Source organism: Miscanthus floridulus, chromosome 5 (genome assembly GCF_019320115.1).
Source record: "Miscanthus floridulus cultivar M001 chromosome 5, ASM1932011v1, whole genome shotgun sequence".
Taxonomy (NCBI): domain Eukaryota; kingdom Viridiplantae; phylum Streptophyta; class Magnoliopsida; order Poales; family Poaceae; genus Miscanthus; species Miscanthus floridulus.
In genome coordinates this window covers 148,068,364-148,084,096 of record NC_089584.1, presented here as the reverse complement: position 1 = coordinate 148,084,096, position 15,733 = coordinate 148,068,364, and the positions used below count along the sequence as shown (strand labels likewise).

At 51.5% G+C, this 15,733-nt stretch overlaps 2 protein-coding genes across 10 annotated transcripts; one reads left to right on the top strand and one right to left on the bottom strand.

Annotated features, from left to right (window-relative positions):
• The first annotated feature begins 8,401 nt into the window (after positions 1–8,401).
• Positions 8,402–9,852, top strand: LOC136454080 (cationic peroxidase SPC4-like). Its single transcript, XM_066454636.1, has 2 exons — positions 8,402–8,988; positions 9,079–9,852. The coding sequence occupies exons 1-2, from the start codon at positions 8,530–8,532 to the stop codon at positions 9,694–9,696; spliced, it is 1,077 nt and encodes a 358-aa protein (XP_066310733.1). The 5' UTR covers positions 8,402–8,529; the 3' UTR covers positions 9,697–9,852.
• A 127-nt stretch (positions 9,853–9,979) lies between these two features.
• LOC136451132 (uncharacterized) lies at positions 9,980–15,411 on the bottom strand. Of its 9 annotated transcripts, XM_066451882.1 has the most exons (9): positions 14,899–15,411; positions 14,358–14,501; positions 13,383–13,424; positions 13,092–13,150; positions 12,844–13,005; positions 12,511–12,619; positions 12,370–12,440; positions 10,977–11,051; positions 9,980–10,459 (listed from the first exon to the last, which is right to left on the bottom strand). In XM_066451882.1, exons 2-6 carry the CDS (start codon positions 14,493–14,495, stop codon positions 12,601–12,603), a joined length of 420 nt encoding a protein of 139 aa, XP_066307979.1. In that variant the 5' UTR covers positions 14,496–14,501; positions 14,899–15,411; the 3' UTR covers positions 9,980–10,459; positions 10,977–11,051; positions 12,370–12,440; positions 12,511–12,600. The 9 variants fall into 9 exon arrangements, 3 of the variants coding, with proteins under 3 accessions (XP_066307979.1, XP_066307978.1, XP_066307980.1); XM_066451881.1 differs by lacking the exons at positions 9,980–10,459; positions 10,977–11,051 and adding an exon at positions 11,212–11,230 and having other exon boundaries at positions 12,511–12,639; XR_010758553.1 differs by lacking the exon at positions 13,092–13,150 and having other exon boundaries at positions 12,511–13,005.
• Positions 15,412–15,733: the final 322 nt, after the last annotated feature.

The window sequence follows — 15,733 nt, the reverse complement described above, 5'->3', positions numbered from 1 at the left end:
GGAGCGCCCGCATGAAGTTGTCCGCCGGCAACCCAAAGCCTCGCTCGTGGAAGACCACGAAGCTCACCACGTAGCCGTCGCGCGGCCTCGGCTCCAACTCGTTCCCCGGAGCAATCCACTCCGGCTCGTCGGGGTTGGTAATCGGGCGAAGAAGACCGGCCTCCACGAGCGACCGCAGCTTCTCCTCGGTGACGTCAGACCGCTCCCAGGGATCCGCCGCAAGGAGGACGGGACCACCAGCCATTTGCGCGGCAAAGGACGCTGCCACGACGGTTATCTCTCTCCCTCTCTCTTTCAGTCTCTCGCCCTCGCCCTTCTCCTCCCCGGCGCTCTATGCTCTCAGCGGCGGCACGGAGGCAGCAAAAGCGAATGCGAAAGAGGTAAGAAGGGGAAGGACGAGGTTCTTTGCGTATTTATGCAGGGACGAGACGAAACCGCCGGGCGACGAAATCGGGGAAGTTTCCCCCAAAGGATCCGGAGCGGTTGTCCAGATCCGGTTTTACCGCCCACGCGCCCACTCCCTCCTCATTAAATCGTGCGTGCAGACATGTCCCGTCGGCTGACCCCACGTCGCGTCCAACCGCAGCAGCAGCAGGCGCCGTTCCGCCTCCCCGAAAAAGTCGCCTCAAAAGACGCGCCTGCCGTTGTTGGCCGTAGGGAGAGAAATGCCCCCCCGATTCCTTTTAGGCAAAGGAACTGGGCACCGAGCCCGCTACGGTCCAGGGGTTCGAAGGCTGGGCCCTTAGGGGTTTCGACAGCCGCCCCAGGGCAACAGAGCCAGGGGCGACTACGGGCGAGCCTATGCGAGGCCGAGGCCCAAGCAAGCGAAACGCTTGGGACGCCCTGTGTCGTGTCCGAGACCGGTAGGGAGGTCTCCGAATGGGATCCCACCGTAGGGAGGCACCGAGCCACCGAGGCCCAGCGAACGGCCTCGGCACCCACTAGAGAAACCCTCCGGTACTCTTGGAGCGCGTCTCCGGACCGCTAGCCGACCCCCAGCGAACGGGGTACGGGCCTCCACTCGGACTTACCCGATAAAAGCTCACCGGAAATGCCGTCGCTCGCGCCCACCGAGGGTAGCACGGCATCTTCCACCCCTCCTTCCGAGCGAAAAGGAAGCGCGAGGGTCGAATAAAAAGTCAGGAGAATCCCTGACGGCCCTCTTGCTCCGTGCAGAGGCTAAGGGACTCTTCCTGCAAAACATTGCCGAGGCCCAGCAACTTAGACTCGCACACGAGGGGGCTCGGCAAAACAAACCCTCCTTCCGAGCGAAAAGGAAGCGCGAGGGTCGTTCAAAAAGCCAGAAGAACTCCTGACGGCCCTCTTGCTCCGTGCAGAGGCTAGGGAGCTCCTTCCGCAAAACATTGCCGAGGCCCAGCGACTTAGACCCGCACACGAGGGGGCTCGGCAAAACAAACCCTCCTTCCGAGCGAAAAGGAAGCGCGAGGGTCGTTCAAAAAGCCAGAAGAACTCCTGACGGCCCTCTTGCTCCGTGCAGAGGCTAGGGAGCTCCTTCTGCGAAAGTCGCCGAGACCCCGCGACCTAGGCTCGCACCCGAGGGGGGCGCGGCAGACAGACCCTCACGCGCGAGGGGCGAACTAAAAGCCAGGGGGACCTCTGACCGCTCTCTCGCTCCGTGCGAGAGACTCGGGGGCTCCTCCTGCAACTTTGCCGAGACCCAGCGGCTCAAGCTCGCACACGAGTGGGCTCGGCAAGCAGCCCCCTCGTCCGAACGAAAGGGGCGTGCGGGGCTAAAGACAAAGCGACCCAAGCCCGTTACGGTCCAGGGGTTCGAAGGCTGGGCCCCCGGGGGTTTCGACAGCCGCCCCAGGATAAAGGAGTCAGGGGCGACTACGGGCGAGCCTATACCAGGCCGAGGCCCAAGCGAGCGAAACGCTTGGGACGCCCTGTGTCGTGTCCGAGACCGGTAGGGAGGTCTCCGAATGGGATCCCACCGTAGGGAGGCACCGAGCCACCGAGGCCCAGCGAACGGCCTCGGCACCCACTAGAGAAACCCTCCGGTACTCTTGGAGCGCGTCTCCGGACCGCTAGCCGACCCCCAGCGAACGGGGTACGGGCCTCCACTCGGACTTACCCGATAACAGCTCACCGGAAATGCCGTCGCTCGCGCCCACCGAGGGTAGCACGGCATCTTCCACCCCTCCTTCCGAGCGAAAAGGAAGCGCAAGGGTCGAATAAAAAGTCAGGAGAATCCCTGACGGCCCTCTTGCCCCGCGCAGAGGCTAAGGGACTCTTCCTGCAAAACGTGGCCGAGGCCCAGCGACTTAGGCTCGCACACGAGGGGGCTCGGCAAACACGATAAAAACGCCTCACTCGAAAGAGGAAAAAGCCCCTGAAGAAGTGAAATCACTCCTCCAGGGCCTCGGGGGCTACACCCGGCGGGTGCGCTCGCGCGCACCCGCCGAAACCTCGAATACAAGCGCACCCGCCGAAACCTCGAAATACAAAACACCATCCCGGCAGGAACTATCAAGAGCCAATTCTCGTCAGAACCTCAGGGGGAGTGCCTCCACTCCCCCCAAGGCTCGGGGGCTACTGTCGGGTACCGCGAGAAGGGGTACCCCAAGCAAGACCCAAAAAAGCAACTGCTTACACTTCGTAAAGATCGAAACCAGCTAAACGCTGCTGGCCTCGGCCGATTCTCCGACTCGCCCGAGGCTCCAAGGGCCTCGGCCGATTCTCCGACTCGCCCGAGGCCCATCGCCGCAGGCCTCGGCCGATTCTCCGATTCGCCCGAGGCCCCCTCGCTACCGACCCCGAGCGATTCCCCGCCAAAGGCCACGGCCGGGCCACCGACCCTCCGTCTCGCGCAAGGCAGGCTCGGCAGCACTCCGCCGCCTCTTCCTTCTCCCGTCCCTCTGACAAAACGTCGTGTCACATCAACTCAGCCGACTGCTGCCCCTGACGACAACGGCATGCTCACCACAGTACAGCAGAATGGCCGATGGGACAGGAGGCAGGACTGGGCAGGGGTTACCCGCCACTGTACCATCCACCGTGCGCATGGTTGACGCCCATGCCGCACTATGCTGCCAACTCCTGCTCCGAGGACAACGCAGCATGGGGAGCCACGCCTGGGCTACTGTGGCCTCGGAATCAGTACCCAGGACCAATAATTCCCTCCGAGGCCTCGGCAGGTTACTTCACGGGCTCGGCAGCCTGAGGGCCCATGACCGCCGAGCCCCCCACGATGGCTCGGCCTCGGCATCTGCAGAGCCGCTGCTCCCTGCGACGTCATTACACGGTGACCAGCACGTCGCCCGTCATGTCCTGCATCAGGCTGTACTGGAGCCCCACGACGCACAAGATCGAGTATGACCGACGCGTCACTTCGGCACGACAAGGACACGACAGGGACGGGGCCACTCCGACGACCATGCCACAACAGTGGCCGGCTACAGGGCTCGGACACGCCACCCCATTTTTAGAACGCTATGTAGCAACATATGTAGGTTCCTGGTTCTCCCTTGGAGTATAAAAGGGAAGGACCGGGGCCATTTCAGAAGGGGGAGGAAGACACCGATAGAACGAGACACTTCCACTACGCTGCTTGAGAACAACGCCTCAAACAGCCCGCACCACCCTCGTCGAGACCTGGGGCTAGCCCTCTCTCTCTCCTAGCTTGTAACCCCCTACTACGAGCACTCCGGTGCAAGGAATACAAGATCAATCTCTCAGACTGGATGTAGGGCCTCGATTGCCTGAACCAGTATAAATCTTGTGTCTTTTTGCATCACCATCCGGGATTAGGGGCACGCAGCACAAATTCACTCGTTGGTTGAGGGACCCCTGGTTCCAAAGCACCGACAAGTTTCTATGGCCCAATTGTGATGAAATTTTTACGGTGGACTAATTATTGTATTATTGAACTATAGTAAAAAATTTATAGTTATTGGATAATGTATAGCTTAGTTATATAATTATTTATATTTAACGAGCATAAACCTAAATAAAATTTATCGTGTGGTTTACGTACACGCAGCGCCGGCTCCGCTCCATCGATGGGGAGTGTCGTGTGTGCTGCAGTCAGGCTGCCCAAGACTGCTTTGCCTTCGTCTTTCTTTATTTGGAGCCGGCCCTACGCATCGCGATGCCCAGTCGGAGGTGACGAATAGCACGGGCGGCGTCACGACTGCGCGGTGCGCACGTGGATGCTATTTGGAGCGGTGCCCCTCTTCTTGATGATTGTGGCTCGGAACCGAACATGGCTTGAGCTACGGCAGCGGCGCGCAGGAGCTCGCCGTGGCTACGAAGCAAGAAGCGCGCGGCTTGTGCAGGATGCCAGCAACGACCATGCGCTCCGCTTGTGCGGGATGCCAGCAACGACCATGCAATCGAGCAGGTACTTCTCTATTGGATTAGCTCCGGACGCATGTAAGAAATAAACCGGCCCTCCACGGCGCAGGGCCGCGGCCGCCTGCATGCGCCGAGCTGGAGGCCGCGCGGCCGTCGGCGCTCGACGAAACAGGGCCGTGGCCGCCGCGGCAGCGAGAGTCTCCGGCCACGACGGCGAGCTTGGACTTGCAGCCCTGCAGGAGAGATAGAGAGGATATAGGAGTGGCGGCACCAAAGGAGCGGATCGACCCTGCAGCACCAAAAGAGCTGGTCGCGGCACTGGCGACGGCGACGGCAACGAGCTGCAGCGACGGCGACGAAGGCGGCGCGAGGAAGGATCCGACTCGCACATGCATGGGCACATGGCAATCTCTTGCGTAGGTCCGGTGTTGTGGGTTTAGATGGGCCACCGTAACTCTCCCATAGGGCCTGCTAGGTGCTAGATGAGTCTTGCAAGCCTCAGCATTGGATGCTAACGGACGGCGCAGACTGCAGAGAGGAGTCGATGTACACGACTGCGGAGGATCTCGTTCCGTCGCGTGTGTGTGTGACGAATGCATGCGCCGTGGATCTGCATGCATGTGATGGTGATGTGGCAAATCAGCCTGGCTTTTGCGTGCCTGCTGCTTACGATACGTTTGAGCTGAGCGATGATATGATCCAGCGCCGCCCTTGGCTACTTTTGTTGCGTTGTTGCTCTCTCTCTCATTCACACAATACAAGCCCGTGTTTAGTTGCCCAAAGTTGCCGACGGCGTAATCACTGCGCGGCACTGTAGCGTACTGTAGCATTTCGTTTGCATTTGATAATAATTGTCCAATCGTTGATTAATTAGGCTTAAAACGTTCGTCTCGCAAAGTACAATCAAACTGTGCAATTAGTTTTAGATTTCGTCAACATTTAGTACTCCATGCATGTACCGCAAGTTTGATGTGACGGGGAATCTTCTTTTTACATAGTGCCAAAGTTTGGATTTTGAGTAACTAAACACACCCCAAATACAATGCTAGTGTGTGTGTTTCTCTCTATATATATATATGTATATATATATATAGAGAGAGAGAGACGATGGATCGCGCTCCTGTATGCAGCCTGTTCCTTTGGCTGTGGCTTATCGTAAACGATCGTAAATTTTCAGCTGGAACAATATTTTTCTCTCACACAAACCAGCCAATAGTACTTCTTTACGAACCAGCAACGATACGAACCCGTCAATCCAACATGCTGATGATCGAGTAGCGCGCTGCGTACGTGTAAACTCCGTGCATGCATGCTGGTGTGGTGTGGATGCAATCATGCAATGCAGGATGCGTTTACTGCAAGCCAAAGTATAGCCGCCCAAACTGACTGACCACAGACGACGACTAGCTAGCCCGTGACCACCTGATCGAAGCAGCTAGCTAGCAGCAGAACCTAACACCAGCACAGTGTACCCGTGCTACGTACGTACTGCTAGATATCCTTGCCCTTTTCTGTACACACTGCACGGATCCGGAGATGGAAGTTAAGGCTAGTCACGGGATGGGGCACGTGGCAACGGTATGGCACCGCGCATGCATGCTGCCTGGCAGTTTGGCCAAGAGGCCAAGAGCACTCGAAAAAACTGCGGCACTATTTCAATTCCCTCACAATAAATTAGCATAAACATCAACATAAACCAATTTCAACGAAACGAACAGGACCTATAACACAAAGACTCCATCTATATGTGGTCATGTCCACCATATACAGCCACAAAGCTAAATTATAAGTCGCTTTGACTTTTTTTATATATAATCTAGATATATACTAGAAAATTTAATATACCAAAAAATCAAAACAATTTATAATTTGAAATGGAGCGAGTACCGAAGGACGCGGAGGATGAGAAGAGAAGAGAACAACGGGCGTGTAAGACGGCACGAAGTCGTGTCGTCGTGTACATATAGTTATTAAAACCGGACTAGACCAGCGGTCAGACTGCAGGTAAAGACTATATAAACCAGAGATTATAACTGTCCGGTCAACTATGCGTGAGCGGACCCAGACAGTGTATTAGCAGACACGACGACAAGACGCACCGCGCGCCGCTCACTCACTGCATATATGCTGAATTGAAGTAGGTGCGGTTGGTTGGGTGGTCGTCGGCGCCGGTGGTCGCGGATCGGAGAAGCCGCCACGAGACGGAGGCACTCGGCACGTACTCGCAGCGCCGCCCTTGGCTAGTTTTGTTGCGTGTATATAAACTGACAGCATGCATGCGATGCGATGCAACGCAACAAACTCTATCGATCATACAGACAGAGCCGCTGCGGTGGTGGCAGTCGTCGGTAGAGAACGTGGCAGGGAACTTGGTGTATACATGCGTCTACTCCTACACCTTCGCATACCTACCGAGGCTTATCTTGCCAAGCATAGCCAGCAGATACATTATATGTCCCGTGGTTACCTGCTTTAATGTTGTGAGCAGGCTACTGTTTATCTAGTCGTGTCATTGAAACACACCATCGAAAACATAATATAAGAGCAATCACAATGTTGCAGAAAGGTAGTCCATAGGCATTAGAATAGTCTACCAGCTAGCTGAAATATTATAGACTTTATATGTATCAGTATGTCTTTGGTTACATGACACACGAAGACGAAACCGAGAGCCCCTGTGGAACAGCTGCCACATGGTGACGCTGCTCGGCATACGCTGGTATCGAGGTTGTTGACCAAGTACCTTTACCAAGTTACACCGCCATACCACCTTTGATACAAATATTCGGGCGTTTGAACGGGAAATCCACAACAGGTTGATGAAATAGTGTTCTATCAAAGTAAACAAGAGGAGGTGGTTTCAGAGAAAGCATGTATGTTGCGATCTCACTTCATACAAAGGTTGGCGCATATTGTGAACAAGGAAGAAAAGGAAAGAAGAACACCTGGGAAAAGTTAGCCTTGGATAGTAGGGAGTGCTTAGAAAAGCCTGGGTAGATGTCAAGTCCCAAGCACTATGTCTAGCTCGACCACGCTACGCACGCCGGGTCGCTATCACCGCGTGCCCCGCGGACGCCGTTGCTGTCGGGCCCATTAGTACCCTGTCCTCGCATGGCCGCGACATCGTGCCGCACTCATCGTCCTCGTGCACTATGCGCTTCTCCTTTTCTCGGCCTCTAGTCTGCTTTTGATCCTCGCCCTCGTCCCCGTACCGGACCCTCCCTTCCTTCTTTCTTCTTTTGGGGGCACGGTCGTCCGCACACCTCCCTCGTCGAGTGAACCCTCTCTCCTCTCCTTTATTCCCCCCTCCGCTCGCTTGCGCAGGGAGCGCACCATGGCCGACTTTATCCCCACAGCGTGAACCGGCAGTGTATCCTATCCATGCCGTCTCCACTTCTGGTGCACTGTGCCCCATCTCCGTTCGCCACTATAAGATACCCTTGGTTCTTGCTCTTTTTCTTCATCCTCATCCCTCTTGAATTCGAAGTAGAGCTACGAGATTCGGTCGTCATTGTAAAACTGCATATATGCTGAAGTAGGTGCGGTTGGTTGGGTGGTCGTCGGCGCCGGAGAAGCCGCCACGAGACGGAGGCGCCCAGCCCGGGTCGTGTGTGCTTTACACGTACGCGCGGCGGCTAGTTTTGTTGATGACCCCAGCACTCGGCACGTACTCGCAGCGCCGCCCTTGGCTAGTTTTGTTGCGTGTATATAAACTGACGGCATGCATGCATGCATGCGGTGCGGTGGTGGCAGTCGTCGGTAGAGAACGTGGCAGGGAACTTGCATTGGCCAAGCGCGCGCGCGTTTGGTGTATACATGCGTCTACTCCAAGCCAAATTAAAGTAGCCGCGCGCCCAACTGACCGACTCACCCACACCCACGCTACTAGCGCTAGCCGCAGAAGTGCAGAACTATCCTATATCTACACCCGTGCTAGCTACTGCTACACCATAGTCTTATCCTCTGGCAATGGTTAACTTCTTCCTCGCATTCTGCATTCACGCCAATATACATCACATCCTCGTTTGTTTGTTTAAAACTTTGTTAAAAAAACGAAATTTTACGTGTATAAGATGGGGGGACTGAGACGGTGAGACCTGTCCACCATAGCCACAAAACTAAGCCTCCTCCTCCTAGGCTCTTGCTATTACCAGTACCAGTGTTGCTCGATCTCCACACTCGCTCCGCTACCTCACCGTACGTGCTAGAGACATGTCTCGTGCTGCTACGCTCGCTGCCGCTGCCGCGGTGGCCGTCGTCCTCATCTGCTTCTCCTCAACGGCTACCGCGGCGGACGGCAACGGCAACGCGAGGCAGCCGCCGCTGGCCCCGGGCCTGTCCTTCGACTTCTACAAGCGGACCTGCCCCAAGGCGGAGTCCATCGTGCGGAGCTTCGTGCAGGACGCCGTGCGCAGGGACGTCGGCCTCGCCGCCGGCCTCCTGCGCCTCCACTTCCACGACTGCTTCGTCCAGGGCTGCGACGCCTCCGTGCTCCTGGACGGCTCCGCCACCGGGCCGGGCGAGCAGCAGGCGCCGCCCAACCTCACGCTGCGCCCCACCGCGTTCAAGGCCATCAACGACATCCACGACCGCCTCCAGAAGGAGTGCGGTGGCGCCGTTGTCTCCTGCTCCGACGTCCTCGCGCTCGCCGCCCGGGACTCCGTCGTCGTGGTAAGTCTACTACATACGCGTGCATGCATGCACAAAATTTTCTTTTGTTAACCACCCCACCCCACCACATGCCTGCATGTATCCATGCAGTCCGGCGGGCCCACCTACAAGGTGCCCCTGGGTCGTCGCGACAGCGCGAGCTTCGCGACGCAGCAGGACGCCCTGAGCGGCCTGCCGCCGCCGACGGCCGCGGTGCCGGCGCTGCTGGCCGTGCTGTCCAAGATCAACCTGGACGCGACCGACCTGGTGGCGCTGTCAGGCGGCCACACCATCGGGCTCGGCCACTGCACGTCCTTCGAGGACCGGCTGTTCCCGCGCCCGGACCCGACGCTGAACGCCACCTTCGCCGGCCACCTGCTTCGGACCTGCCCGGCCAAGGGCACCAACCGGCGGAGGGTGCTGGACGTGCGCACGCCCGACGCGTTCGACAACAAGTACTACGTGAACCTGGTAAACCGGGAGGGGCTCTTCACCTCGGACCAGGACCTCTTCAGCAACCCCGGTACCAGGCCCCTCGTGGAGAAGTTCGCGCGCAGCCAGAGGGACTTCTTCGACCAGTTCGCCTTCTCCGTGGTGAAGATGGGGCAGATCAAGGTGCTCACGGGGGCGCACGGGCAGATCCGCAGGAACTGCTCCGCCCGCAACGCCGGCACCGGCGTGATGCTGCCGTGGTCCATCGTCGAGGAGGCAGAGAGCCTCGTGTTCTAGGTGTGCCGGCGTCTGGCTGCCGTGATCTCGTGTGGATCGGACTAGCTAGCTCGCCGGCCGTTGACAGTTTCTTGGTTGGCAGTAGATTACCTAGCCGTACGTGGTCGGTGTCTACGCGGTGCCTAATGCAATGTTGGCAGGATGCAGCAGCTGGCTAGCACTCATGCAGATGCAGTGCAGCAGCGCCACCAAAGCATCTTAGCTTTTTGAGAAATAAAAGTGGCCATGGCAGAAATCAAAGTCTACTGTGTGTGCAAATGTGCTGCAGCTACGAGTATTACCATCTTTATATCATACTAGTGGATTGGCGCGCGATTCCGCGCGCTCGCGCGGTAGCACGTTAAGAGGTTATACAGGTCTATTGAAATATATTACAGGGATAAGTATTTTATAGTGGGAAAGCTATACACGGTAGCTGATCTCTAAGCCGGTGTACACAAATAGTTGTCTTCGGTGGTAGTAGCGCTGCCGATGTGTGGTGGTGCTGGTGAAGGTCTGGTGATAGGCGATGCATGATGATGCTGATGTACATCATTCTTCTGTTGCATTCATCCAATCCCAGCGGTTGCCTTCTAGGCTCGGCGTTTCTGTCTGCAGTCTGGTTGAGATGTATTTTTGCTGAAGGCATAGGCATCCATTGTTTCTGAATATGTGAGGTAGCGGTAGTAGATGGGACACTTAGCTGGAAGCGTACCTTGTTGGTTTCGTAGTATCCATAGCATAACCCTTTTTTATTGGCATATATATAGTTCACTTCATCTACCTGTAATCGATAACATTGTTCAATTGGCCACATTGTAAACTGAGTTGCATAGATGACATAATATAACACAAACAGCTGCGTCGTACATCAAGATTTTACTCAGTAAAAGAGAAACAAGCAAAGACTGCTCAAAAGAACAGGTAAGAATGCATGGGCATTTGAGATCTATGTTATCTATAGCGACATGAAGGTTCTCTAAATTTTCACGGCCTATTAAGATACTAACAGCAGAACCACAAAGAACTATTCCATGTGATATAAAGTAGCCAAATATGAATACAATATTCATTGCTAACAGTTTCTTGCATACTGTAATGGAAGCTTCATGTAACTAAAGCAGAGTAAAAAATACACCTATTTTATACTGGCAAATGGCTCATTCTTCCGTATGAACCGGTTACAAAAGGTAAAAGCGTATAAAACTGAAACTCAATTGGAGATTTGTTTTCTTTTGCCATCCTAATAAAAGGGGTTACATATACAATATCTACGTATATTAATGGAGAGAAGCACACACCTTCCATTTCAGGATTTTCACATTGGTGCTGTGAAATCCTCCACCAGCATCCTATATATTTTCAAAAGCTAGAACCTGCACGTAGGAATCTTTGTTGCCAAAGCTAATCAAGGCATCATCTCAAGCATGAGCCAATGAAGTTTACGTTATCATACACAGGGACTAATGCTTGTGCATCCCCCATCCTCTCATTAATCCTTTGCATTCTCATGTAAGGAAAAAGGGCGTTGAGTGGTTCGAACAACAGGGAAGAACTGCACAAAAGAAATCACAGATAAATTTGGATAAAAACATTATATTAGAAGCGCAATTGGACATAAGTTACATTTAATCACAAGCAGTGCCCAAAAAATACACAGGTCCATCACAAGCAAAGGCAATGCAAAGGGGAGGGCACAAGACAAAGATGTTTTAACTATGTAGCTGCATTTAGCAACCCCTTTACAGAAGTGACGGGAAAATATCCTTTGTTGAGGCCCTTGATTAGTTTTAGAGTAAGGCAGTATGTATCAAGGCTGCATATGACTTCTATGCTATATAAGTTGCTAGATGTAAAACCTATTTGTAAAACGTAATCATGGAATAAAATACAATTTTGTTGTGCAGAAGGATAAGCCATCTCAGTGCCAAGAATCTTTGAAGGAAAACCAGGAAAAGAAATTATATAAAGCATCAGAAATGAGCAAAGGAAATAGCAAGGAATAAAGCTGAATTCTAGCTTATCTGAAAGACAAATAATGTGATCACATTCTATATCCACTGAGGCTAAATCTAAACCGAGAGCTCGGCAGGCCAGCAGGTGGGCACAAGCACCTTTTTAGTAAAGTCGAGTGTCAATGAACCATAGTGCAGAAAGTAAAAAAAATCTTGGTTTCTAGAATCGGAGGTTTAGGATAGGTTCGTATGAGTTTTGTATGTATTCACTCACCACATACTAATTGCTTTGTCTGCTGCTCTTATTTTATTCATAATTGGAAGCACCTAAACTAAGATTTTAAAAAATAGAAAGCCCTAAGTCCTTTATAGAAGACAAAAGCCAGCAAAAACTATAACTACATTCATGCAGAAAACAAAAGATCCCTCGAGCCATCTGCTTAAGTCTTAATGAAACTATTACATATATGAATGTTCTCATAATCTAGTAGCTAGTGTCCTCAAGTCTTTTGATTCATACATTTTTTTTTCTTTTAGGTTGTACAAACTGAAATGTGTAGCCAGCAAAATGAAAGATGACCCAAAAAAAAAGGTAAAGGATTATATACAAAGGATGCATACTCAGTACTTTAGTAGCACATTTTCAATTACTCTACGATTCTATGTGAACACCTTGAACTATAATTAAGTAAAACGAGAACTAACATATAAATGCAAATCAATGGAGAGAAGCACACACCTTCCATTTCAGGATTTTCACAGTGTTGCTGTCAAATCCTCCACCACCATCCTGTTTTTAAAAGCTAAAACCTGCACGTGCAAATCTTTGTTGTCAAAGTAAACCAAGGCATCATCTGAAGCATGAGCCAAGGAAGTGCACCTTATCATATACGGGGACTGATGCCAGTGCATCCCCCATCCTCTCATTAATCCTTTGCACCATCACTTAAGGAAAAAGGGCGCCGAACGGTTAGAAGAACGGGGCAGAACTGCACAAAGGGTCGCTGCTCTAATAATCGGAAAAGGAGATCGTTGGCTTGTTAAGTTAATTATCTGGAAGCATTTATATACAGGCTATATTGTTTTTTAAAAAAGTGGGCGTAGATGCGGAGAACAAAGCAAGATAATTTACATTTGTGTGGTCTCTATGATCAGGAACCTACAGAAGAAGGATATAGTATAGCATAGTAAAAGTTCTCTAGTGTATTTTCACCTTGATAACTTCGCGCGCCCGTGCAGCAGTATCAGGCAATTACACCCAGATTTTACAGAAAAATAAAACAATAAAGAGTGAATGGATCTAATCAAATATGCGACCTCCTCACGTGTAGCAACAATTCCACCATCAGCTTTACATGTGCAGCAGAGAGAAATTCTTGCAAAAAATAAGTAAATACTCATTCGAATAAAAGAGATACAAATGAAATGAAAAATAGAATAATCAACAGTAATGGAAAATACATTGTTATGGTCACGCTGATGTTCAAGTTCATGTGATGAGCTCCATCTAAATTTGATATCTAAAAAATCATACAGTTACAACTTGCAAAAGCTACCATACTAACAAAACCGAGGTGTCAATTACTAAAATTATTTACTTATGTACACAAAGAATTAGAGATCAAAAGTACTGACAAAACCGTGCTAATATTTTCGTCTTTGGATAAAAATCAAATCAATGTTAAGCGAGATTTACAGAGCATCAACCTACATAGATAGAGAAAGAGAGTTGCTAGAGTGGGGAACATGTACCTGCTCTTCGTCGCTCGCCCATTTTGTGCAACACAATGGATTCTGTGCAAAGAGTGTCAAATGTAGTAAGAGAGGAAATCAATGTGAGCCCAATTGTAAATACATCTGAAGAGAAACAGAAAAATCTAGATATTCCAGATAGAAGGGGAATGATGCCGAAATATCTTGGACACGACATTATATTGAACAACATGTTAGAAGAGTTCTTTCACTGAGATAGGTTTCATCGATTTAAGTGACAGCAACAGAAATATGGTGCCAAACATATCGAACTGAAAGTTATAGGCTGGAACATGCTGTCTTGTTAGAAAAGGTACTAATTTCCTATAGAGAGAAAACTCACCTACAACCTGACATGAGAGGTCATGTCAGGTAGGAGCTTCCTCTGCAAACAAATGGGCAACACATTGTCTTGCTAGGTCCAGCAATGACCAAAGTGAATAGCAAACCAAAGCAAGTAGCAAAACAGCGTAGGTCTATAGGCAGGAGCCTTTTTTTTGGAGAAGGCTAAATAACAATTTTTTGTGTCTGGAATTTGTTCAATATGACAAACTTACTGAAACCTGAATCTTTAAATAAGCAATCTTAATACAGTATGCATATTATTGCAAACTATCATAATCAAAACCTCATAGGGCATTAGCATGTTTCCCCAAAATTTAGAGCAACAAATCATGCAGATTTGTGATTTTTCTGAGCGGTAAAGGTAAGGCTTTGATGGAGCTTATTTTTTTATTAACTTGTACCATGCAAAATAGACCTAATAAGCATGCAGTGAGAGTCTCACCACATTACTGCACCTGACTTCCAACAGAATTCAAGGTAGAGAATATAGCAACTTAAATCTGAAAGACCTAACAACCGCCATGCCCACATCCACTCTCTGGAATTGCACCTAGAACTCCACTTGCCTCATTACATGACATATCCAAAAAAACAATTGGTACAAACAACATTTCACTAACTAAAACCCACCGGTGATGGTCGAACATGCAGTGCAGTACCAGAACGGTATTCTGATATCTGAGAGACTCTGTCAACTATTTTCACTCCAATGACCATCTCCTCTTCATCCATTGCTATACTCAATCCATAGCAAGGAAGCAAGGTCATGGCCTCCTGATGTTATCATAAAAAATAATTAATGATGAGAACTTCGGTAGTATGAACATAGGTACGAAATAGAGGGGAAGGATTACCAGATTCATAGAGAAGAAAAGCACTTGTATGGGGTGGCATTTTTTTTTGTGAAATGTTCTGAGAGTAAGTGAACACACAACAAAGGAAACGCTATCTAAAAAATGTCACCCCACAACAGGTTGTATAGTTCCAGTGATCAAAAGAAGAAAAGGTAGTGCTAAAACTCGCAGCACTCATCATACAGCAACATGCATAATTCTAGTGATCATAACAAGGAAAGGTAGGGCAAAACTCGCAGCAGTATTCATCTGTACAAAACCATAGATCAAAGCACAAGCCTAAAGACTTGTATGGGTTTCTATAAACGTCGGCGTACCTGTGGGGGCGGTTGTTGCTAACAGCCATGGACCCCGCGAAGCCCTCGGCTGGGGCCTCCCGTCCCCGTCCATGGGGCATCCGAGGTGGAGAGCGGCGGCCGACGAGGAGGCTGGAGGACGTGGTGCCGCCGCCGTGGGCCGCTGCGCCGGTATCGGCTGTGCCGTGGACTGCCGCGCCGGGAGCGCCGCCGCCGCGGGGAGCCCCGTGCAGATGGCCGTCCACGCCGCTGCGGCCATGCGTGGCCGCGTACGGATGGGCGGCGGCGGAGAGGCCAAACCCTAGGCAGCCGTTAGCATCGGGAGATGGAGCCATGCCGCCCCGGTCCGCGAGGAGGAGAGGAGCGTGGAGGAGGAGGAGGCTGGGCACCGCGGCGCCGAGGGCCGGCGACCGACGTGGTCGGGCCGCTCCAGGCGTGGCACCGACGGCGTCGGGAGAGAGGGATCGAAGAGGAGGAAGACGTGCGGAAGAGAAGGTTGGTGAGGCCGGATCGGGCAGAAGCCGAGGTGCCGATGTAAATATCTGGTCAGTAAGTAAAATGTGGAGCGGAAGCTAGATTCCAACAGAAACTATAGTAGAAGTTTTTTTTACAGAGGAGGAGTAGAAAGTAAATAAGATTTATGCAAAAAGCTGATTTCGCTGGAAGCTGATTCAGCAAATCGTGGCCACATAGATCGAGATCCAACGGAAGGGCACATTTTGGGTGACGTGGCCATCGGTTCGTTCGGAGGAGCTGGCCACCTTTGTTTGGGGTAAATTATTATCATGCTTGTATAAGACTGCACCAAAAAATTAAAAAAAAAACACTCTACCTGCCTCACCCCCGTACATAGTGG